At 41.0% G+C, this 24,597-nt stretch overlaps 1 protein-coding gene across 1 annotated transcript in view; it reads right to left on the reverse strand.

The window, feature by feature from the left end:
* The window catches only part of LOC124798822 (SET domain-containing protein SmydA-8-like), a 92,267-nt gene that overhangs the window by 42,818 nt on the left and 24,852 nt on the right, over window positions 1-24,597 (reverse strand). Inside the window, exon 5 of the mRNA XM_047262351.1 lies at window positions 1,512-1,836. Within this exon, the coding sequence (XP_047118307.1) occupies window positions 1,512-1,836 (325 nt within the window). The remainder of the gene's footprint in view (window positions 1-1,511; window positions 1,837-24,597) is intronic.

Here is a 24,597-nt window from a genome sequence, read left to right on the forward strand (position 1 = left end):
TTAGAAATTTGTGATTTGATGATTGTTGGCAGGCGGCATTACAGAAATATTCCCTTCCTGTATCATTAGAGTAATTAACCAAAGTGATTGCGTCGACTCGTAAGGAACGTGTACTGCTCACTCGAGAATATACAGGGTGTCCCAAAATAATGTATACACTCTCTGAAACTGAATATCTCTTTAACTAAAGGAGATGTACTATATTTCTAATGTTCGTGGTGTACATAAAAGGCCAAAATAAAAGTGGTAAATGTTGAAAATGACCTCCTTCAGCCGGAGTGCACTGTCAATGACAGAGCGACATGACAAGTGTATTGTTCCTAATGGAATAGCATCACAGACTTGTTTAATTTGCTCTTTCAGATCATTCAGTGTTCGTGGTCTTGCAGTGTAAACAGTGTTCCTGAGAATACCCCACAGATAGAAGTCTAGAGAAGTTAAATCATGAGTTCGAGTTGAAAACTGCACACTCCCCCTTCGTTGCATCCGTCTGGCAGCGAATGCACGATTGAGAAGTGCTCTCGCATCAGTGCGAAACTGATGTGGTGCCCCATCCTGTTGAAAGTAATAATCTTAATTTTCAAAACAGTCGTTAAGGCTAGGAGTTATCATACGCAACATTTCTAAGTAAGAGTCACAGTGTTTTGAAAAAAGTATGGTCCAATTAACCGTTTAGAAGATAGGCCACACTAGACTAATACTCCTGGTAGATTAGCATGGTTTACCTCGATTATGTGTGGTTTCTCACTCGCCCAGTACAGTTACTCATGCCCGTTAATTGTTCGATTATGTTTAAAGGTCGCTTCATTCGACCAAAGAATTAAATCTTGGAAATGTTGCTGTTCTTCAGACCTGCTAATGAACCAGTCACAAAATTCACCTCACCTGTAGGGATTATCCCCATTAAGAGAATGGAGAAATCTCGTATTGCAAGGCTTAAATTTCTGTGTCTGAAAAATTCTATGGACGCTGCTTTTGCAGATGCCAGCCTTATAAGACCATTGCCTCACAGGATTCTTTGGGGTTTTGTGTACGCCTGGATCACTGCATCAATACTTTCATTGTCTGTAGAACGTCTCTTTCTTCTGCAACGTCCCTTCTTCATATCCTGCACTGTTCCTTCGACATCAAACTTATCTTGGCTTTTTGTAATTGTTACCCTTGGTGGCGGTAGTGTTCCAAATTGCCGACCGGTGTGGCCGAGCGGTTCTAGGCGCTTCAGTCTGGAACTGCGCGACCGCTACGGTCGCAGGTTCGAATCCTACCTCTGGCATGGATGTGTGTGATGTCCTTAGGGTAGTTAGGTTTAAGTAGTGCTAGGTTCTAGGCGGGAAGGGGGAGGGGGTAGAACAGCAGCTGCGCATTTCGTACCATCATTGAAAATTGCTCTCCCATTGTCAGTCTAATGTACGCAAACTCGTAACAGCGCTCTCTGCAGATCAATAATAAGATTGGAATGTGCCCGACTGCTATATGTGGACGTGTGGCGAGATAGGGCAGAGCGGTCTCACCTCGCCAGGTGTAGCCGGCGGAGTGTCCGTAGTGCCAGACGAGGCAGCTCTTGAGCTCGACGGCGACCTGGTTGGAGGGGTGCAGCAGCTGGGCCAGCGCTGGGCAGCGGAGGCGCGCGGCCACCGCCTCGGGGCTGCCCGTGTCCACCCTGGCCAGCACGGCCCCCAGGGCTGCCAACGTGGCGCGCGCCTTGGCCGCACCCAACTGTCGGCCGCAGGTGCCGCAGCGCCACGGGGACGACGCGTCCAGCGGGTCCTCGCTGACCACGGCGCCTGGGCAGCCGCCGCGCCCGCAGCGCAGCGCAGACAGCAGCGACCCGAACTCCTGCACACGGCCACAGGCGGCCCTCTGGGGATATACTGCCACAGCACGTCTCTCTCTACAAGCAAGCTCATAAGCTCACCGGACAAAACACTAGTCTACCCAGTGCGCGCACACGGACGAATCGTTATGGGCAGACGTAATTCAAAATGCATACCGACATTTAAACAACGATATCTCCTACGCTACTACAGTTAAAATATTAAACCTGGAGACTGTTACGTGAACACTGTGCGTGGTTTTCTGTGCAGTTATTGTTTGATAATGTTCACGGTGTGACGGGGCGGTAAATAATAATGTGCAGTTGCAGAGTTCACACGAATGTGCATATACAAATGTTGGTTAAAAATGTTATTGCAGATTTTGGCTCTCACGTGAGTCTCAGGGGATGATTTCCACACTTGGCGCATTGGTACACTTGAAAGGTCTCTGTTGGATTCCTTTCATGTTAATTTTTTAAAACTGTTGTGATTTATGGCATAAATTCCACTTCTAAATTTACTGTGGTATTTCTATCTGGGAGGAGACTGAGCAGTGAAACGTGTTACTTTTACACATAATCAAGAACGATCTGTCACACTACTACACTTTAAAACACAGTTTATATGTAATTCATGTCACACAGTCTCATACGGAACCTACATCCGCTTTCCTTTATATACTGTATATGATAAGATACTGTCATTCCCCTTCCCTTCTGTGTGAAAGGATGAATGAGCAAATGTATTTCTAGTTGCATGCTTGATGGTAGCAGACAAGCCTGTCTGCTAGAGAACAGTAGGACCAGCGTCGGAAGAGGTAGCTACGCTTTCTAAAAGCAAAGAGGTTTCTACTCTTAGTATGGTCCTGTCCGTCCCTTGTCACGTTGGTATAGGAAGCTGCCTCTCTGGTCACTTCCGTTTTGTATCTCGAAGCACCCTTGGTAGGGGCCCACGGCAGTCGGTCCGCTATGAGCGTCTGAAATGGTAAGATCTCCGGCTAAGTGCGTCTCTGCTAAGTAGGACAATGGATTTCTTAACTTCAGCCTAACTGAAAATTTAATCACCTTTATATCAGATTTAGATCTAAAATATCTAATGTTATCTTTAATTGCAAGGCAGTGTAATTCGAGTGTGAAGTTCATAATATATTCCAGTAGTTGCTTTGTCACTACTTTGTGAGTAAAGTGGGACCACCTGTGGGTGATTCGTAACTCTAAGATCATCAGTCTTAAATGCGAATGTGCGTGAGATTATAACGTGTCGTCTTGACAATATTTTTCAATATAGCAACTTTTCTTTATGTTCAACCACGTGGGCTGTACTTTGTGATACCAGTACCACGTGCTTATACAATTGTTTGACCCATCAGGCTAATAGTAACACAATAGTAACCAGTTCGAGGTTTTTCTTTTATAAATTGCGTTTCGATGTAATTTATTTTAACTATCAAAATTATTGTGGAGTTACACTCTTTGTGTGAACCAAGTTGACCACACGAAGCATGTGGTGTAATCATCAAAGTAGCCCTCAGCAATTATTTTCGGGAAGATTTCACAGAGAGTTAGTACGAATTTAGTATACCAGTGTGTGGTAATTTCATGACGTACAGCATTGCGCTACGACTGTAACTTCTTTGGGTGAAAATTGAATCGGTTGGTTGTGGTTAATTTTCTCTTGCATATGTTTCAACGTTCTTCGTGTGTTATTTCATGAATGCAGTGTTGTATGGAGTCTCCCAATCTTGGCTCAATATTTGATGTGTTCCGTAAGATTACAAACTCACATTTTTACATTCCTAAATAAGGCACCAGTTTAGTTATGAATCAAGTTTAATATGCTGAAATTTTAACGGAACAATGATCAATGTTAAAATAAATGTCCAAATATAAACCGATATATTATTTTTATTTAAATTGTCTTATATATATATATATATATATATATATATATATATATATATATATATATATATATCTCACCGGTTATCGTAAGATGACTACTGAAAGATTATAATTAATGTTAGTCTGGTTGGGAATTTGGTAAGCTAGACTGGATACCTGGTGAAACAGTTGCTCAGTAATGCAAGGTTAACTTCCCCAGATAGCTCACAGTTTTTAACCCGCTTTTATTGTCTTGAATATCAGCACCGCTTTCAGAACAAATTAATGCATCAACATTACACACTGTTCCACACCGGTGCATTTGTTATAGTTTTTGAATTAATTATTCACTCAGACATGAGTACAGTTTATGCTCGGGAACAAAAATTAGGCGATTATTATAGCAATATCAGTTTTTCAAGACACAGTTCAATCACTATTTATTGGCGTTGTCCTTTTCTTTCATACAATGAAATTAGCACTAGTGAGACGGTTTACAGTTTTACTTTAATAATAATTTGACTCCGAGTCCCCAACAGCAGTAACTCAATCAATTCGAACAGAACCACAAGTCCCACTGTCCTCTTTGTTCTAACAGTTTTGGGGCGAAATCACAGTTCGCCACATGTTCACTTACGACGATGTATACCTCGTAAATCGTACTCACACAAATAATCGTAGCACTTCCAGTTCACCAAATATATGCTTGCACACTTGCACTGTTAAACAATTCTCTTTGTCGAAATAAATCGGCGCGAAAAATTCTTACTGAAACGACCACATGGGCCACCCAAAAGTGGGGCTTGCTCGCCACCCACCTTCCAAAACGACTGGCCAACGACTGACCCCTGGCCAAGATGGCCGCTCGCTTATATAGGCTCGGATGTCCACCCCCTGGTAGTGCAAGTACCAATCTCACCAGTTAAGGTTACAAATTTTGATACATACACCCCTCGACAGAAATAGGTACACTATCGGAACCGTGCTAAAAAGTACATCTTTTTTCTGTGTTACATTAATTTCTAGCATTATTCTATCGCCCGTAAATCAAGTTTTAGTTTTTGCAAAATTTCGCTACTTAGCGCAAATTTGTTTGCTTACATCTGTGCTGCAAAGTTTTAACACAGAACTGCATATAGCATCGTCTTTAGACGTAATCTATAGCGATGTACACATTGCGCTGCTCAAAATCTTCGTATCTATAATAATTAATTATGGGCGATAAATGTTAATATTAATTTGCAAAAAATGAAAACTATTGCAAGTTAAGTGTATAGTATAACTTAACTAGTTTAAAATGCGTGTAATGCCACCCAAAATATTATGTAGTGCCATTCTTTACGTCATGAATTTTCTATTAAATTTTATAAACAATTTTCTCTCAAACTTTGTTTATTGCACTTTACGGGTTTAATTATTTATGAATCTTAACATATGACTACGGAACTCGATCCGCTATGACGAAACGATTTTGATGAGTGCTCGTTCATCCCTGTAAGTTGTTATTTACCATTTTTATTAATCTTTCAGTATTCGTGATATTAACCGATTTCGAGGTTATTATAACTTTTGCGTCTCGTGACTTGAAATAAAGCTCGATCTTTCAGAAGGTCCATATTGCTGACAGTCCACTGCCACATCGCTCTTCACCATAAGTTACATAGTATTCGCGTAATGCGCGAAAAACCAAACAATGCCCCAAGCTGCAGGCGACGTGGCCGCCCGGTGCCAGAGACCATCCCAGCGACCATTGCAAATCTCGCGCGGGCGCACCACGCGCTCCCGCAGTCTCGCACCATGTCGCACCCTCGCTCTCCACTAAGCAATCCTTCCATACTATAAATATTCATCTAGTAACGGGGGTTTTTACCGTCACAATGGACATTCATTTTATAACGATTTGAATTCGTAGTTGCTATTGTACGTATACTGTACCTGAGCCATGTACGGCTCGTGTTCGTGCCATTTATTGTTTGTCATCTTCGATTACGGTACTGCCGCCTCGTTTCCTTATTCCATGTACTGGCGTCACTAACTTCGTGCCTTACTTGCCCGTGAGTGCCAGCAGCAGCGCGTATCGATAGTGCAATGTCGTACCATCTCTGGACAGGCCGATAGTATTTCCGGGTCGTCGTGTGTCGGCAACTCGGTTGGAGACGTACTAGCAATGCAGTCGGACACGGAGAAGCAGTCGGGGACGAAGGAGCGTCGGGCACGGAGCGCCAGTAAGGTGTGGACAGCCAGTACTTGCCGACCACTGGCGACACACATGTACTGTCCAACTGAAAAAGACTGGAGCGTCAACAACCGTTGGTTGGTCGTTCGGTCATCGCTGACGTGTATTTGATCTTTTGACCGTTTCCGGGTGTTGGGGAGTCGGTCGGTTGGCGCAGAGCAGCGAGGGGATCCCTGTCGCGCGTTGTCGGGCCGGAGCCGCTGGCGGCGTGCACGCGATGTTGCAGTTGAGGCGCTTCTTGCGAGGGTTACGAAGTTCGTCGTCCACCAATCTTCGACTCTAAAGTCGAGTGCTCACTTAGCCTACTATCAAGCTCAACTGCTATCACTTGTCTTCATTTGACCCTGGTTGTTGCTTTCTGCGAGATTCACGTGAGCAACAATGCGTGTGCATTCAAGCCAGCTAGAATTGCAGCCGTTTTCTTGGATGGGGCTTAACTGAACTGAATTCATTCTTTCATTAGTGAAGTGCACCAGCGGTATCTTCTGCCTTGTGGCCGTTAATGTCCTGGTTACCTGCTCTGGGCGTTGACAGTTTTTGGCGGTGTATTTTCCTCACTGTGTTGTTGCTGTCCAGCACAGCTGAGGTGTGTTGGTAGTTTTGGGCGCTTATTCTGACTTTGCTGGATTGGGCACCAGTAACCAGAATGTTGAACCATTGACGTCTGGTTGTCGTTTTGCTCGTCGGGTGGAGCAGAACTGATTTGGTTGATTGGTTTGTCGGCTGGCCTTCGGTTGGGTTGCCTTCCGATTAGAGGTTGTCGGTCTGGTCGCCTGTCTCACCTAAACGTGCTTTAGTGTTACTTCCCAGGATGACCCTTGGAACCTTTTGAGCGCCGCTCCTTGTGTTTTACATAGCGATTTCTTTTATTCGTAAGTTTATTAAAATTGTAAGTTTTTTTCTCTTTAGGCCTTAAACCGTGAAATTGTTTTCTCCATGATCTGTAGACTTCATTCGAGTTTTAAACTCTCTTAAACTGACAATTTAGAATCTTGTTCTTGCTGTTAAGTCATAACAATGTTATTACTTTGGGTATGAGGCCTTCAGCTGAGTTTGCATGAAATATTTAAGCTAAGGCCCTCAGCCTTTTCAAATTGAAAGCTCTTCTTCCTACGCCTTAAGCTGTAAAATGTTTTGACATGGTGTGTGGCTTTCAGGCGAGTTTTAATCTGTTTTAAATTAAAATTTCTAAATTTTGGTCTTGCCCTTAGGTCATAAGATTCGTATTCTTTATTATGTGGCCTTCAGCCGAGTTTAATCTCTCTTAAACTAGAAATTTAAAATTTTGGTCTTCCCTTAAGTCATAACGTTGTTATTCTTTAGTATGAGGCCTTCAGCCGAGTTTGCATGAGATGTTTTAAGCTAAGGGCCTCAGCCTGTTAAATTGAAAGCCCTTCTTTCTAGGCTTAAGCCGTTAAATTATTTGGTTGATATGCGGCCTTCAGCCAGATTTCAGCCTATTTAGAATTAGCATTGAAAATCTTTGTTTTGGCCTTAAGCCGTAACACTGTTCTTGCTTAATGTGTGGCCTTCAGCCTATTCTTATTGAAAAAAAAAATATTTTTTTGGAAAGAAGTGATACTTCCAGAAGAACTCCTGGACCTCAATTCCTTGCTTAGGCCTTGGGCCCTGGATTTTCGTATGTGGCTTTCAGCTGATTTAAATCAATCAAAGGTGCTCTTTCGTTAAAACCTTGAGAGTTTTTAATTCTTGCTTATGTTATTGTGTGTCTTAACTAATAAAATTTATGTGTTGAGTGTAACTGACAGAAACTTATTTTTATCCCTTTCCACAATGTAACCTCACTCGCTCTTTCCTGCTAGTCCAGGGATTTCAGTACCTTTTCTCATAACTGAATGAAGTATTAAACTTTAAACTTCACAGTGTACATCTAAATCAAACGCTGGTAAAATAGGTGCAACAGATTTTTATTAAAGCTCTTAGTTACTTTCAAATCAGTTTTTCTGTTTTGTATTAACCGAGACTGCTCCACATTCCTAATTAAGTAATGGAGAACATTTATCGGACACAAGGTAAAGAAAAAGTACTGCAAAGGATTATTTAGTAAGTCATTTTTAGCATTATGAGAAATTTCAGGATTTTAGCTTCTATCATCCCTGAGAAAACGTACATTATATCTCAAAAATAAGGCAGATGTCAATTAAGGTTTTTATTTCATTTTCTAACAACACTGCCACACGTCTAGTCCTTGAATATGTCCATATCCATAATCTTAATTCTCTTCTTTGTCATACTGGAGTATTCTCTTCCTCTGGTTCCTCTCCCTCCCATCCCTATTTTATTTTCTTCTGCTGCTTGGACATTGTCAAGTCTGCTTCATCAATGCCTCTGACTATCTTCATTGTGAATGCACTTGGTGGAATCCTAGTCTGTGCAGAAATCCTGCTTACATTTTCACTATTAAACACTGGAGATGCATCACATGCAGCTGTATACACAATACTTGGGGACACAAATACTGTTTACGGGAATCGCATCCATGTAAGATGATTATAGCTCTCATTCGTATTTTGTGTTTTCCGCTGTACACATTTTTTTAAGCAGTTCAGGGTTGGCTAGGTATCTGAGAATTGGCTTTATAACATTTAAAACGGCAAGTACCAAACCATATGGGTATATAGATTTCCACTAGCTTCTGCTACAGATGCTTTCAGCACGATATGTCACACATAAAGTGCTGGGGATTCTCACCTGTGGAAAGTTTCTGTAAGAATATTTCCCACACTGCTTAATGCATTGTGTGCACACTGTTTACATTGTCACTGATGGCTTTTCCACAATATATTTGTAATGTGTTAATTTGTCTGTCAATCTGTTAGCACCTCCCAGTGGTTATCCGTCATCTAATTTCTGCCACTGCACGGGCTGTTATAATCATTGTCACAATGTTCTATGTACCTCTGTAGTTCCTTAGGATTGTGTGATCGAAAAATTAAGACAAAAAAGAAGTCAAGCGTAGTGATGGTGTGGATCACAGCATGGGAGAAGGGAGAGTATCTGGCAAAGATGGCCAAAGAACATTTTTTTTTAGACCACGAAACTGTGATATGTCGTTCTTAAAACATCAATCAACAAATTGACCACTAAAAACTTCAAAATTTTCCCTTTTTTGCCCTAGATCTGCCCTTAAACCATGATACACGACGCATCGATCAAGTTACGTGTTAACCGAGTGCGCCCTGCCTCTGCTTGAGCGTCAAGCAAAACAATCGTAATATAGGCCTACTAATCATCATTTAAAACGTGTTGTATACTTGCAATGTGGCATCGTTATAAGATGCATGATAAATAACTGTTACCAACCATCATGCCTTTAACCAACATGTGAATGCAGATTGGTTCTAATGGCTCTGAGCCCTATGGGACTTAACATCTGTGGTCATCAGTCCCCTAGAACTTAGAACTACTTAAACCTAACTAACCTAAGGCCATCAGACACATCCATCCGCGAGGCAGGATTCGAACCTGCAACCGTAGCGGTCGAACGGTTCCAGAGTGAAGCGCCTAGAACCGCTCGGTCACAGCGGCCGGCTGTGAAAAGCTGCATCACTGGAGCACACACAGCATCTACTGTTGTGAAGCCCGTCGCAATACTGAAGTGGCATTTGACCTTCATTCATAAAAACATCGGAAAGCTAGAAGAGTAATAAGGCACTTCAGTCTTGCCATATTCTTCGTCGCAGAATCTGTTGTGTTCTATATGTGCTCCAGTGTAATAGCTGAATTAACATGTTCGATGATGCTTCGTAATAGCTACGTTTTCTCATGCATCTGATTATGGTTCTACATTCTAAGCATAAAATACGACACAAATAGTGATCAGTAAATTATAACTGTTTTCCTAATTACTCGCTGTGCCTAATTTTGTCTTTTGCGTAGTATGAGGATGGTCAATTTCTGATCGATACCCGTTGTTTAATAAAGTGATAATACAGGTGTGCGCAAACAATGACTTTCTATAGGTTGGTTTCAACGTAAAAGTTCAGAAATTGAAAAATACCACTAGACTACAGAAATTGTCTGACTTAGGTACCAATCACACTCAGATATTGTTCCATCGCTGAAAAACGAAGCCCGAGGACCCTTCAAAAAGATCAAAAAGCTCTCTAGTATTCTCAAAGGAAAGTGGCTGGAACTTAGCAGGTGTCGTGGTTTCTAAACAAACCAGTAACAACCCGCCTTTGGTTCCTTAAGGACTCATTTGCGCAAACTTCATTTCTCCTAAACTATCACTCGTACAGTGATATAATTTTGCATATACTTTCAGTGGTATATGTGGATACTATCTGCAAAATGTGTTAGCAGTAAATAAGTTATAAATTACAACGTCATGACTGATGCTAAAGTTGTACTATATAAACAATGGAAACGTAGCTAGCAATAACCCTTTTTCCTTTCATTAGTTTGTGGGAGGGAGTCAGCTAGGAAAAGTTCGAAAATTTTAGTAATATGTGTCAAGTTTGTCAGAAGTCTGTAAATTCTTCCACTCTCAAATACTAGATGAATGTAGACTGCGGAATTTCCCCATCGTAAGTTCCTCGGTCTCGATACATTCACACAGTCTCTAACTTGAATGCTTGACTTATTTTGTTAAACCTTGAACTCAATATTATGCCTCTTAATACGAAGATTATAACTGTATATAATTTATTTTTAAATTCGGTCAGTAACCATACGAAATACTAAGAATCAAATTTTCCTTGCTGCGGAAAGCTGTTAGATAGCTACCTGCAACTGGGACAATACACCGTCTTAGCCATTTAGTAATACGGATTACACCTAATTACCACTATTACTGGATGAGTGTTTGTGATAAACATGATTGAAGATCAAACCTGAAGGGATCAGATTTAGTATCTGATCGGCGTTGCTGTTGTTGTTGTTGTCTTCAGTCCTGAGACTGGTTTGATGCAGCTCTCCATGCTGCTCTATCCTGTGCAAGCTTCTTCATCTCCCAGTACCTACTGCAACCTACTTCCTCCTGTATCTGTTTAGTGTAATCATCTCTTGGTCTCCCTCTACGATTTTTACCCTCCACGCCGCCCTGCAATACTAAATTGGTGATCCCTTGATGCGTCAGATCAAGTCCTACCAACCGATCCCTTCTTCTAGTCAATTTGTGCCACAGATTCCTCTTCTCCCCTATTCTGTTCACTACCTACTCATTAGTTACGTGATCTACCCATCAAATCTTCACCACATTTCGAAATCTTCTCTTCTTGTCTAAACTACTTATCTTCCATGTTTCACATCCATACATGGCTACACTCAATATAAATACTTTTAGAAACGACTTCCTGACACTTACATCTACACTCCATATTGATAAATTTCTCTTCTTGCCATTGCTAGTCTACATTTCATCTTCTCTCTACTTCGACAATCATCAGTTGTTTTGTTCCCCAAATAGCAAAACTCCTTTACTACTTTAAGTGTCTCATTTCCTAGTCTAATACCCTCAGCATCACCCGACTTAATTCGACTACATTCCATTATCCTCGTTTTGCTTTTGTTGATGTTCATCATATATCACCCTTTCAAGACACTGTCCACTCCGTTCAACTGCTCTTCCAGGTCCTTTGCTGTCTATGACAGAATTACAATATCATCGGTAAACCTCAAAGTTTTTATTTCTTCTCCATGGATTTTAACTCCAACTCCGAATTTTTCTTTCGTTTCCTTCTCTGCTTGCTCAGTATACAGATCGAATAACGTCGGGGATAGGCTACAACCCTCTCTCACTCCCTTCCCAACCGCTGCTTCCCTTTCATGCCCCTCGATTCTTATAACTGCCATCTGGTTCCTGTACAAATTGTAAATAGCCTTTCCTTCCCTGTTTTTGGCCCCTGCCACCTTCAAAATTTGAGAGTGAGTATTCCAGTCAACATTGATAAAAGCTTTTTGTATACAAATGCTAGAAACATAGGTTTGCCTTTTCTTAACCTATCTTATAATGTAAGTCGTAGGGTCAGTATTGCCTCACGTGTTCCAACATTTCTACAGAATCCGAATTGATCTTCTCCAAGGTCGGCTTCTACCACTTTTTCTATTCGTCTGTAAAGAATTCGTGTAAGTATTTTGCAGCCGTAACGTATTAAACTGATAGTTCGGTAATTTTCACACCTGTGACCACCTGCTTTCTTTGGGATTGGAATTATTTTATTATTCTTGAAGCCTGAGGCTATTTCGCCTGTCTCCCATATCTTGCTCACCAGATGGTAGAGTTTTTTCAGGACTGGCTCTCCCAAGGCTGTTAGTAGTTCTAATGCAATGTTGTCTACTCCCGATGCCTCGTTTCGACTTAGGTCATTCAGAACTCTGTCAAATTCTTCACACAGTATCACATCTCCCATTTCATCTTCACTTACGTTCTATTCCAATTCCATAACATTGCCCTCAAGTATATAGCCCTTGTATAAACCCTCTATATACTCCTTCCACCTTTCTGCTTTCCCTTCTTTGATTAGAACTGGTTTTCCATCGTCCAAAGCTCTCTCTAATTTTCCTGTAGGCGGTATCTATCTTAACCCTAGTAATTTATGCCTCTACGTCCTTACATTTTTCCTCTAGCCATCCCTGCTTAGCTATTTTGCACTTTCTGTCGATCTCATTTTTGAGACGTTTGTATTCCTTTTTGCCTGCTTAATTTACTGCATTTTTATATTTTCTCCTTTCATCAATTAAATTCAATATCTAATCTGTTACGCAAGGATTTTACATGCCCTTGGATTTTTACCTACTTGATCCTCTGCTGCCTTCACTGCTTCATCCCTCAGAGCTACCCATTCTTCTTCTACCGTATTTCTTTCCCCCATTCCTGTCAATTGTTCCCTTATGCTCTCCCTGAAACTCTGTACAACTACTGGTTTAGTCAGTTTATCCAGGTCCCATCTTGTTAAATTTCCACCTCTTTGCAGTTTCTTCAGTTTTACTCTACACTTCATAACCATTAGATTGTGGTCAGAGTCCACATCTACCCCTGGAAATGTCTTACAATTTAAAGCCTGGTTCCTAAATCTCTGTCTTACCATTAATCTATCTGAAACCTTCCAGCGTCTCCAGGCCTCTTCCACGTACGCAACCTTCTTTCATGATTCTTAAACTAAGTGTTAGCTATGATTAAGTTATGCTCTGTGCTAAATTCTACCAGGCGGCTTCCTCTTTCATTCCTTAGCCCCATTCCATATTAACCTACTACTTTTCCGTCTCTTCCTTTTCCTACCAGTTATCAATGACTTAAATTTTCGTCTCCCTTCACTAACTGAATAACTTCTATTATCTAATTATACATTTCTTTAATCTCTTCATCATATGCAGAGCTAGGCATATAAACTTGTACTGCTGTGGTAGGTGTGGGCTTCGTGTCTATCTTGGTTACAATAATGCGTTCACTATGCTGTTCGTACTAGCTGACCCGTGCTCCTAGTTTTTTATTCATTATTGAACCTACTTGCATGACCCCTATTTGATTTTGTATTTATTACCCTGTATTCACCTGACCAGAAGTCTTGTTCCTCCTGCCACCAAACTTCACTACTTCCCACTATATCTAGCTTCAACCTATCCATTACCCTTTTTAAATTTTCTAACCTACCTGCCCGATTAAGGGATCTGACATTCCACGCTCCGATCCGTAGAACGCCAGTTTTCTCTCTCCTGATAACGGCGCCCTCCTGAGTAGTCCCCGAGCGGAGATCCGAATAGGGGACTATTTTACCTCCGAAATATTTTACGCAGGAGGACAGGCCTCAGAGAGCTACCACAGATGGAGACCAAGTCGGGCGCGGACGTCCGAGGGAGCACCGGGGAAGAAACATCACCTTACAAGCAGCGCCAGGCGGGCGCGGACGTCAAAGAGAGCACCCAGCGCCCTCTGGGCATAAATACTGGACAAGATCCTCCAATACGGCAGTCTAAGGTAGCACCTGAAGAAGGCAACGAGTTACGTGGCCGAAATATTGTGCCAGAGCGACACAAACATCCGGCAGACGACCCGATTATTCCACATGTCATATAAATACTTGTTTTGTAAATAAAACTGCCTTCTCCTGCTGCTAGTTACTTTATCTATCCCATATTTCCAATTAAATAATGAATTTTATTTATAAGAAGATGGATTACCAATATGGTCCCCAGTTTCAGGAGCCTTAGCAAATATTTTTGTAAACCACATTGGACAGATCATTTTCACAAAAATAGTAGCAAAGGAATACAACATATTATATTGGTTCAGGTATATGGATGACATCCTTTGCTTACTAGATGAACCACAAACAAAAATTGAAAAACTACATACTGGCATCAACAAGATACATAAAAATATAAAATTCAGAATTGAGAGAGAACAGAACAACAAAATTAACTTACTGGATATAACAATCAAAAACAAAACAATAAGCATAAGTTTGAAATTTACTGTAAACCCACAGCAACGGACATTATCATTCCCCAATTCTCGAACCACCCACAAGCACGAAAGCAAGCAGCACTTCGACACATGCTCCATAGACTCAACACAGTACCACTCACTGAAGAAAGGTACCAAAAAGAACTAGACATAATAATGCAGATAGCGCAAACCTAATCGTTACAATAATAACACAGTCACAAAGCTAAACAACAAAATTAAAAGTAAAATAAAAGCAGAAAGATCCAAAGCACAGACAACAACACAACAGAACCAAAATCAACACGCAGTCCCATAACAACTACACGGGATAATGAGAAAAAGATTAAAGAAAGCACACGATGGTACAAAATGACATACAAACACAAACTCACCCATAAAACCACCAACATTTTCAAAAGACAGGGAATAAACATAGCATACACAACAGACAATTCTATACAAAAATACACCCCAAAACTGACAAAAAACAGAGACATATACCAGAAAGCAGGTATATATCAGCTACAGCGTAACACTTATGAAGGCACATACATAGGGCAAACATGGAGATCATTTGATGTCAGATACAAAGAACACATGAGAGCCTGGAAATATGAGACAAACCACTCCACATTTGCAGAACACCTAAGAGAAAATGACCACAAACAAACCTCTAGAGAAGATGACATGAAGATAACTAGAATCAACAATAAAAAACACTTCCTAACCATGCAAGAAAATTATCACATACAGCAAACCAAATCAGAGGGGAAAATCCTGTTGAATGACCAAGTACACATGCCAAGCAATCCATTATTTACACTAATCGATAAAATAATAGAATAAAGTTCGCAAAAAGTATTAATATAATAATACTGTCCAATATAATAATAATAGAACCCAACATCTTTACACTCAATCATCCATGAGCCCCTCCACAGAATATTGGAACGAAAAGTCAAATCAGCTTTCACCAAAGTTTTCAACCACTCGCTAAACAGCTAGTACACCCCCCCCCCCCCACCAAAAAAAAATCTCGTCGGCTCTATCCCCCCCCCCTCTCTCTATCTCTCACTCACTCCCACACACACACACAACACACACACACACACACACACACATGGTATAAACATCATAAATAGAAGTTAGTCTCGAAAATACACTTCGTTAGGTTGGCAACAAATAAGTAAACGTACCAAAGAAGATGAAAACACGTAATGGAGTCGCAATATTTACGTTGTGAAAAACAGTGTACGACGAAACAGTTGTATCGAGTGACAAAAGAACAATAGTCAACCACAAAAAAGAGTGAGAAACATGGTGAACAGTATGTGGAAGGCGAAAACACAAAGATGTGATTATGTTGTTCTTGTGGTCTTCAGTCCAGAGACTGGTTTGATGCAGCTCTCCATGCTACTCTAACCTGTGAAAGCTTCATCTCCCAGTTCCTACTGCAACCTACGTCCTTCTGAATCCGCATAGTGTATTCATCTCTTGGTCTCCCTCTACGATTTTTATCCTCCGCGCAGCCCTCCAATACTAAATTGGTGATCCCTTGATGACTCAGAATATGTCCTACCAACCGATCCCTTCTTCTAGTCAAGTTGTGCCACAGATTTCTCTTCTCCCCAATTCTAGTCAATACCTCCTCATTAGTTATGTGATCTACCCATCTAATCTTCAGCATTCTTCTGTAGCATCACATTTCGAAAGCTTCTATTCTCTTTTTGTCTAAACTATTTATCGTCCACGTTTCACTTCCATACTGGATCCATGACCGCTCATTCACCATCCAAAACTCTCCGATATTGTTTGGAGCTGCATCCAAAGTACACACACCTCACTCGACGACGTCGGAGATGTTCTGAATCGTCAACTGACCTTGGAGTACACACCCTCATCCCGTGGAATGATCCGTTACCTCTCTCAATGTACACGTCACGAACAGGGTGCCGTACACAAACAAACAGATGCAAAAGATTACCGGTGGCGTGAGACGGAGCGAGGCGTATCGGGGACCTTATTTCATCTCATCTATAAATCCATCAAATAATAATACTTCTTCTAGCTGTCTGAATGTTGCCTTTTTGACAAGCAGCATGCATCACAGCATGTCCAACGAGTACCCCATAATGGCAATGCAGATGCGCTTCTGCGGTACTTCGCGGGTCCGGTCGCAGTCTTTCGTCAACCTTGTTGATCTATATGACCTGTGAAATGTGACTGAAATATTAATTAATATTTATCTCTTTTTTTTTGTATGGTCACCATACTCGTTTGACGAGATCCGTAACGTCTCTTGTGGCAACCTCTTCCTCTCGAGTAGCACTTACTACCAACGTACTCAATAATTTATTGGATATATGCAGAAACATTGATGAATGACAGTGCCCTTGACGTTCTGAGAGGTTGTAGGTACTACGATAAGGAATAGCACAGTTGCCATTTCAGCTGAAGATGAATAGCTATCTCTAAAAATGGCAGCTATGGAAAGTGGACGGACAAATATGGGTACAAGAACGGCAACAGCGAATAAACCTCCGGCAACAAACGAAATTCTTCAATTGATTGATGAAAGAAGTGAGTACAATAATGTTCACGGAAATACAGGAATAACGCTGTATAAATCACTTGGAAACGAAAGAATTAATAAATACAGAGTAGTTAAAGCAAAATAGTTGCAGGAAAAGACTGGAGACATCGGAAACGAAATGGTCGTCCGAAGGACACATTTAGCATATAGAAAAATCAAAACATTGTGTGGTAGAATTAAAAATAGTAAAGGGCAGCTACATGAAGAGTGCAAAGATGAATTTCACTGTTAAACACAGAAGAGAAATCAGATAGGTGGAAGGGGTACACTGAAAGTCTCTACCAGGGAAGTAACTGTTGAGTGACATGCTAGACAAAGAAATGAGAGGCGACTTGGAAGATATAGGTGACCAATATCTGCCAGATTCTAATAGAACTTTGAAATCTTGCGATCAAATAATGCAGAAGGTGCAGATGGCATTTCCTAACAATTTCGAAAATCGTTAGGGTAATTTCCAACCAACCAACTATTCAAGTTGGTGTGTAAATCGTAAGAGACTGGAGCTGTATCATCAGAAATTCAGAAAAATATTATCCTGACAATCCAAAGAAATCAATGTCAGATAAATACAAGAACTGTCACACGTTCACCTTACCAGCTCATGCGTCCAACATGCTGACAAGAATGGAAAAATAGTAGAATGGAAGATAGAATTGAGGAGCTGTTATAAGAAGATCAGTTTGGATTTACGAAAACTAAAGGCATCTAAGACTCACTCCTAACGTTGGGTTTGATAATAGAACCGAATGCTAAGAAAATCAAGACACATTCGTAAGATCTGCGTCGTGGGAAAAGCGTTGACACTGTAAAATTGTGCAAGATGTTCGAAATCCTCAGGAAAAAAGATTTAAGCTATTATGAAAGGTGGGTAATATAAAGTATTAACAATACTTCACCGCCAGTTACGTAATGCTAGAGGGGACACTCAAACTGCAACTGAGATGCGAGGCATTCCCAAAAGCCAGATAGGAGTGGCTTAAATGAATTGTTTGCTTTGCTCTGAAGGTGATGCTCCATTTAAAGTTTGATCGATAGCAAGAGGGGTCACTTGGGAAAATCACAGTCATTCACATTAATAATGAGTGAGTTTGTTCTCGGTTTGTTTTTTGACAACTTAATAATGTAGGTAAACATCTGAAGCGACAAACTATGGGGCTGCAGTCCACAGCGTGAAGTACCACAAGATGAACACCGAAGAGCGATACGAGAATTTTCTAGCTACATATCAGCCTGCAAGATCGGAAATTTTCACCCTGTACAAAGACTGAGAGGCATCGTTACATAGCGTCGAGCGTTCATAGTGTAAATTGAAAACTGAGCCCAAGAATGACAAAGATGAGATAACAGAAAATTCAGTGTCCTGGAGACAGAGTTGGGGAGATGGGTTACAAAACTGTCTAGCAGGAGGTGAGACAGTCATATGAGTGCTCAGTCACTGAGTAGGCAAGCAGGCAGTCAGTAATAAACAGCGAATAACCATTCAAAGATCACAGAGTGATTTACCAGTCAGTGAAAAATGTGTCAGTGGTCAGTCAGTCAGTTAGTGATCAACGCAGAAAGAGAAGATCGGAGGAGAGACAGTGAGTATGCCTTCGACCGGTCGTCGATTCAGTTTTTGGACTTTGCGTAAAGTCCCTGATTCATTATAATGTTAATCGCCACTTGGTGACGCACTCATTTTCCGATGCGTGTTGAGTTGACATTCTTTGCAGTCCGATGCGCAACTATTTTGAACTTCTGACTCCACTGCCTGCCTAACATCGACTTCTTTTCCTAGATAACCACTATGGACAATAGTCGCCAACAACGCAAGCACAAAATCACCGTGTCGACCGCCAAGCCGTGCTATACTTGAAGGTAATTCAGCCAGGGGTCATCCAGCGTGGAAGATGGAAGAAGTTAAGGGGGGACGGTGATGAAATTGAGCGAAAATGTCAGTTGTCCGTTTATTTCTTATTAGTTAGTACAGCTCATGGACAATAAGTTCCAAAGTTTCAATTCTGAAATCGCATCCGAAGTGCCTTAAAATTAATTAAAAGTGTGATGCTGCCTGACTGCCACGCCCACGTTTTAGCAGCATTTCAGTACCAGCTCAGTCAACGATTCTGTGTATTACTTTCAACCAAACGTGTGCGGGACATCTAGAAGGCCGTGATACGTTCTCTTTGGTTTCATAGATCATCTTTGACTGTGTTCCGTATCTTATAAACTCATATGGAAACGATGCCCTAAAAACACATGTGCATCTGCTACAGTTGTCGGAATTGCAACTTATGATGCAGTTACTGTATTTAATGATGAGACCGCCGGGAGGATGAACGTATTACTCAAGACATCCTGAGAAAAATAGATTTACAGCGAGTCTCTGCAGCTGAAAAGTCAGTTGAACACCTGGTAAAGGAAAGAAGACAGACAGCAAGAAACCAGAAGAGAAGCCTTGAAAAGAAAGACGACCCAGAGTATAAATGTGGTGCCTTCTGAAGAAGTGACATAAGGAAAAAAGTTAGGTTGAACTTTAAATTGCGTTTCCTGAAAAGTTTGGTTTTTAAAGTTTATGTACCTTTTTCTCAGATTCTATGAAAGCTATAATTATGAAATTTTGTACACATATTTCTGTAAACTTAATAAACGTTGTCTCAAGAGCAAATTTTGAAACACTGCTTGCAAGTTGAGATATGGAGCAAAGTGCTTGGAATTTTGCATGAATTTAAAATTGTACTTGTGGAATTATAATTAAAAATTATGAAAATTCTCCTATTTGACCTATTCCAAAAACCTCATGAGAGAAGCTTACAACATATAAAGAGATGAAACAGAGAAATTTTTGTGGAAATCTCTTGAATACTTTCTGAGAAAAACGAACATACATTATTTTTTGAAAGTAAATGTTCAAAATTTCATTAAACAGCTGAATATATATAATCAGAGGATTTTATATGTAAATGTGTTACTTTCATCTAAACCTTGGTACAAAATTTCATTGCCACAACTCCAAAACTGTGGATTTGGTGCATTTTTGCAATAGTGTGTGTATTTTATCAACGTCCCCCCATATGTCGTCCAAGGCGCCACATTAAATTGACATAACATCGAACTTAAAGCTGTTGGTTGTCAACCCGCAGCCAGACAACCCTATAAGAGGTAATCTGTGCATTGCAGTGACAAGGAAATACCTGTCTATGCCTGCAAATGGTATGCTGAAGTGACTAAACCACCTCTATCCCATTTACCCAGTTACTGGGTGATGTTTATGTCCAGTCAAATCCACCCTGAGTTTATATTTGTGCCGTTGATATACACTGAAGCGCCAATGAAACTGGTATCGCCATGCGTATTCAGATACAGAAATATGTAAACAGGCAATATACAGCGCTGCCATCGGCAACGCCCATATAAGACGAAAAGTGTCTGGCGCAGTTGTTAGTGCTGCTACAATGACACCTTATCAAGATTTAAGCGCTGCCATCGGCAACGCCCATATAAGACGAAAAGTGTCTGGCGCAGTTGTTAGTGCTGCTACAATGACACCTTATCAAGATTTAAGCGCTGCCATCGGCAACGCCCATATAAGACGAAAAGTGTCTGGCGCAGTTGTTAGTGCTGCTACAATGACACCTTATCAAGATTTAAGTGAGTTTGAACGTCGTGCTATAGTCGGCGCACGAACTATGGGAGACAGCATCTCCGAGGTAGAAATGCAGTGGGGATTTTCCCGTACACCCATTTCACGAATGTACCGTGAATATCAGGAATCCGGTAAAACATCAAATATCCGACGTTGCTGCTGCCGGAAAATGATCCTCCAAGAACGGGACCAATGACGCTGAAGACAATGATTCAACGTGACAGAAGTGCAACCCTTCCGCAAATTGCGGCAGATTTCAATGCTGGGCCATCAACAAGTGTCAGCGTGCAAACCATTCAACGAAACATCATCGATATGGGCTTTCGGAGCCGAAGGCCCACTGTGTAGCGTTGATGACTGCACGACACAATGCTTTACGCCTCTCCTGGGTCCGTCAACACGGCCATTGGACTGTTGGTGACTGGAAACATGTTGCCTGGTCGGAAAAGTCTCGTTCCAAATTGCATCGAGCGGATGGATGTGTACGGGTATGGAGACAACCTCATGAATCCATGAACCCTACATGTCAGCAGCGGACTGGTGGAGGCTCTGTAATGGTGTGTGGCAGGTGTAGTTGGAGTGACACGAGACCCCTGATACTTTTAGATACGACTCTGTCAAGTGAGACGTACGTGAGCATCGTGTCTTATTACTTGCATCCATTCATGTCCATTGTCCATTCCGACGGACTTGGGCAATTCCAGCAGGACACATGCAGAACTGCTGCAGAGTGGCTCTAGGAACACTCTTCTGAGTTTAAAGACTTCTGCTGGCCACCAAATTCCCCATGCAGGAACATTATTGAGCATATCTGGGATGCATTGCAACATGCTATTCAGAAGAGATTTATGGACAGCCCTGCAGGATTCATGGTATCAGTTCCATCCCGCACTACTCCATTCATTAGTCGAGTCCATGCCACGTCGTGTTGCGGCACTTCTGCTTGTTCGCGGGGGCCCTACACGATATTAGGCAGGTTTATCAGTTTCTTTGGCTCTTCGCTGTAATAATGAACGTAAATGTTACCATGTTTTAACGTTGAGTCTATTCGTTTTCACTGTCACCTGGTTTACATATCAGTTTCAGTTCACTACATTACATACAAGACCCAAGAGGGAGAAACGAGAAAAGAAAACCAAGAACGGATTAGTAATTGTATAAGGTAGGGACGCAGTCTTTCGCCATTACTCTTCCTTTTGCACATCAAAGAAGCAATGATGGAAACAAGAGAAAGGTTCAGTCGTTGAAAGAAAATTCAGGGTGAAAGGAAACCAACGAAAAAGTTAACTGATGGCATTGCTATCCCCAATAAAAGTAAGGAAGAATTGTAGGATCTGTTGAACAGAACTAAAAGTGCAATGACCAGAATATGAGTGCAGACTAAACCAAAGAAAAACGAAAGTAATGAGGAGTATCAAAAATGAGATCACCAATAAACTTAACATCAAAACTGGAGACCACGAAGCAGACGAAGTGAAGGCATTCTGCTACCTTGGGAGCAAAATAAGACATGGTGTACAAAGCAAAAAAGCACACCGGTACAGGAAAGGAGGCCATTCCTGATCAAACGAGGTCTGCCAGTATGAAACATTGGCTTTAATCTGAGGAAAAATGTTCTGGGAATACATGTATGGAGTACACGATTGTAGGGAAGTGAATCATGGCCTGTGGAGAAACTGGAAAAGCACAGAATGGACACATCTGATATGTTGTGCTGCAGAAGGACGTTGAAACTACGTGGGGACATGTTGGTACGACGTATGTTAAGGCCTCTGGGAATATCTCTCGAAGTACTAGAACTATTAGGTGCTGTAGAGGGTAGAAATTGTTGTGGAAGACAGAGACTGGACTGCATCCAACAAATAACTGAGGGCGGTGGATGTCAGTGCTATACACAGATGAAGATGCAGTCAGTACTCTGCTGACCAGAAAAAAGAAAAAGATCCAAGCCGTCCTATGTCCAAACCGTTGTATGAAATCGGTCCACATCGTGATTTGGATTCTTTGTATGTGGTACAAGCCTTAGGTTTTGTAGTTGTTTTAGAACAGATTCATGTGTCTGACACTCGTCTTGCACAAAGTATTTTTGACATTTATCCAAGTAAAATGTATCCTCTTCTGTCTTATGATATGCCTACGGTGTCATATCTTTCATGTAGTGCTAATTATTAATTGTCCAATACAACATGGTGCATTTTTTCTATGTTCGTAGCAGTAGTTGCAGCTTTTGGGCTCACTTCGCATAGATAACCGTCTAAAGAAATACTTTAAGTACTAAGGTAATTCAGTAGGCCGTTTCCTTACTGCTGACAACGGAGTAGCAGACTCCGTATAAAACTTGGATGATGCCAATGATAAACAATCCAAGATAATGACTTTCTCGAAGCTGAGGTATTTCAATTTGTTCATTTGTTCGAAAAATACATTTATGTTACATAGATGTGGCATAGTTTGCTCTCTAATCCAATACACATATTTAAGACACAAAATTAAACCGGTAAAGCATTTTGAATTTAGACAATTTCCAAGTGGTGGCACGTATGGATACTATAGCAATACATCGATTTCTTTTCCTACGTGTGTGAGTGAAATGGTTCTTAAAGTTTTATATACGAGTGTTTCGTTTTATAAATGCTCTTTAATTTTTGTAATTGGATGGCCTGTTATGTACATGGCCAGAGAAGGAGAACTTAATGTATGCATGAGGAACTGTAAAAAAAAAAATCAACAAAATGTTATTTCTGAATTTTTTTGTTGTTTATCACTTGTACTTAATAAACTCTCTCTTGTCTTCTTCTTAGCTGGCCTGCTCTCTACTGCCTTTGCCATTGCTTGTGCAAGCATTTACGAACATTAGATAATAATAACTAAATTAACTGGGAATTGTGTATGTGTATTATTGTAAGACTAGTTACCACCATTTTCACAGCTGACAGACCAGATGTTTGGGTTACTGTAAGCACTTGTAGCGCTTTCTGGAATAACTGCTTACCGACAAACAATTAGCAGCCATTTTCTACATCCAGATCACTGTCTGTAGTGGTACATCTTCTCAGAGCTTGCAGTTGTTATCTCGTTACGAAATCCGATGTCCTAAAGTGAATAAAGTTGGCGCGTCTGTAATAATTAATATGTACGCGCTCACGAATCAGGAAATGCGAGCTTCCTATTCGAGCAACGGAATACTAGTCTACGTACTCTCATTCCCAAAATATAAATAATTTTATTTGCCAATGTTATTCTTCTTACTGGTCACAGAAGGAGAGTTGTAATACTAACGTGTAAATTATATCTCTGTTGTTGTTGTCGTTGTTGTGGTCTTCAGTCCTGAGACTGGTTTGATGCAGCTCTCCATGCTACTCTATCCTGTGCAAGATGCTTCATCTCCCAGTACGTACTGCAACCTACATCCTTCTGAATCTGTTTAGTCTATTCATCTCTTGGTCTCCCTCTACGATTTTTACCCTCCACGCTGCCATCCAATACTAAACTGGTGATCCCTTGATGCCTCAGAACATGTCCTACCAACCGATCCATTCTTCTAGTCAAGTTGTGCCAAAAACTCCTCTTCTCGCCAAGTCTGTTCAATAACTCCTCGTTAGTTATGTAATCTACCCATCTAATCTTCAGCATTCTTCTTTAGCACCACATTTCGAAAGCTTCTATTCTCTTCTTGTCCGAACTATTTATCGTCCATGTTTCACTTCCATACATGACTACACTCCATACAAATACTCTCAGAAACGACTTCCTGACACTTAAATCTATACTCGATGTTAAAAAATTTCTCTTCTTTCCTTGCCATTGCCAGTCTACATTTTATATCCCCTCTACTTCGACCATCATCAGTTATTTTGCTCCCCAAATAGCAAAACTCCTTTACTACTTTAAGTGTCTCATTTCCTAATCTAATTCCCTCAGCATCATCCGAGTTAACTCGACTACATTCCATTATCGCCGTATTGCTTTTGTCCTTTCAAGACACTGTCCATTCCGTTTAACTGCTCTTCCAAGTCATTTGCTGTCTCTGACAGAATTA

The sequence above is a fragment of the Schistocerca piceifrons genome, chromosome 5 (genome assembly GCF_021461385.2).
Source record: "Schistocerca piceifrons isolate TAMUIC-IGC-003096 chromosome 5, iqSchPice1.1, whole genome shotgun sequence".
NCBI classification, from domain to species: domain Eukaryota; kingdom Metazoa; phylum Arthropoda; class Insecta; order Orthoptera; family Acrididae; genus Schistocerca; species Schistocerca piceifrons.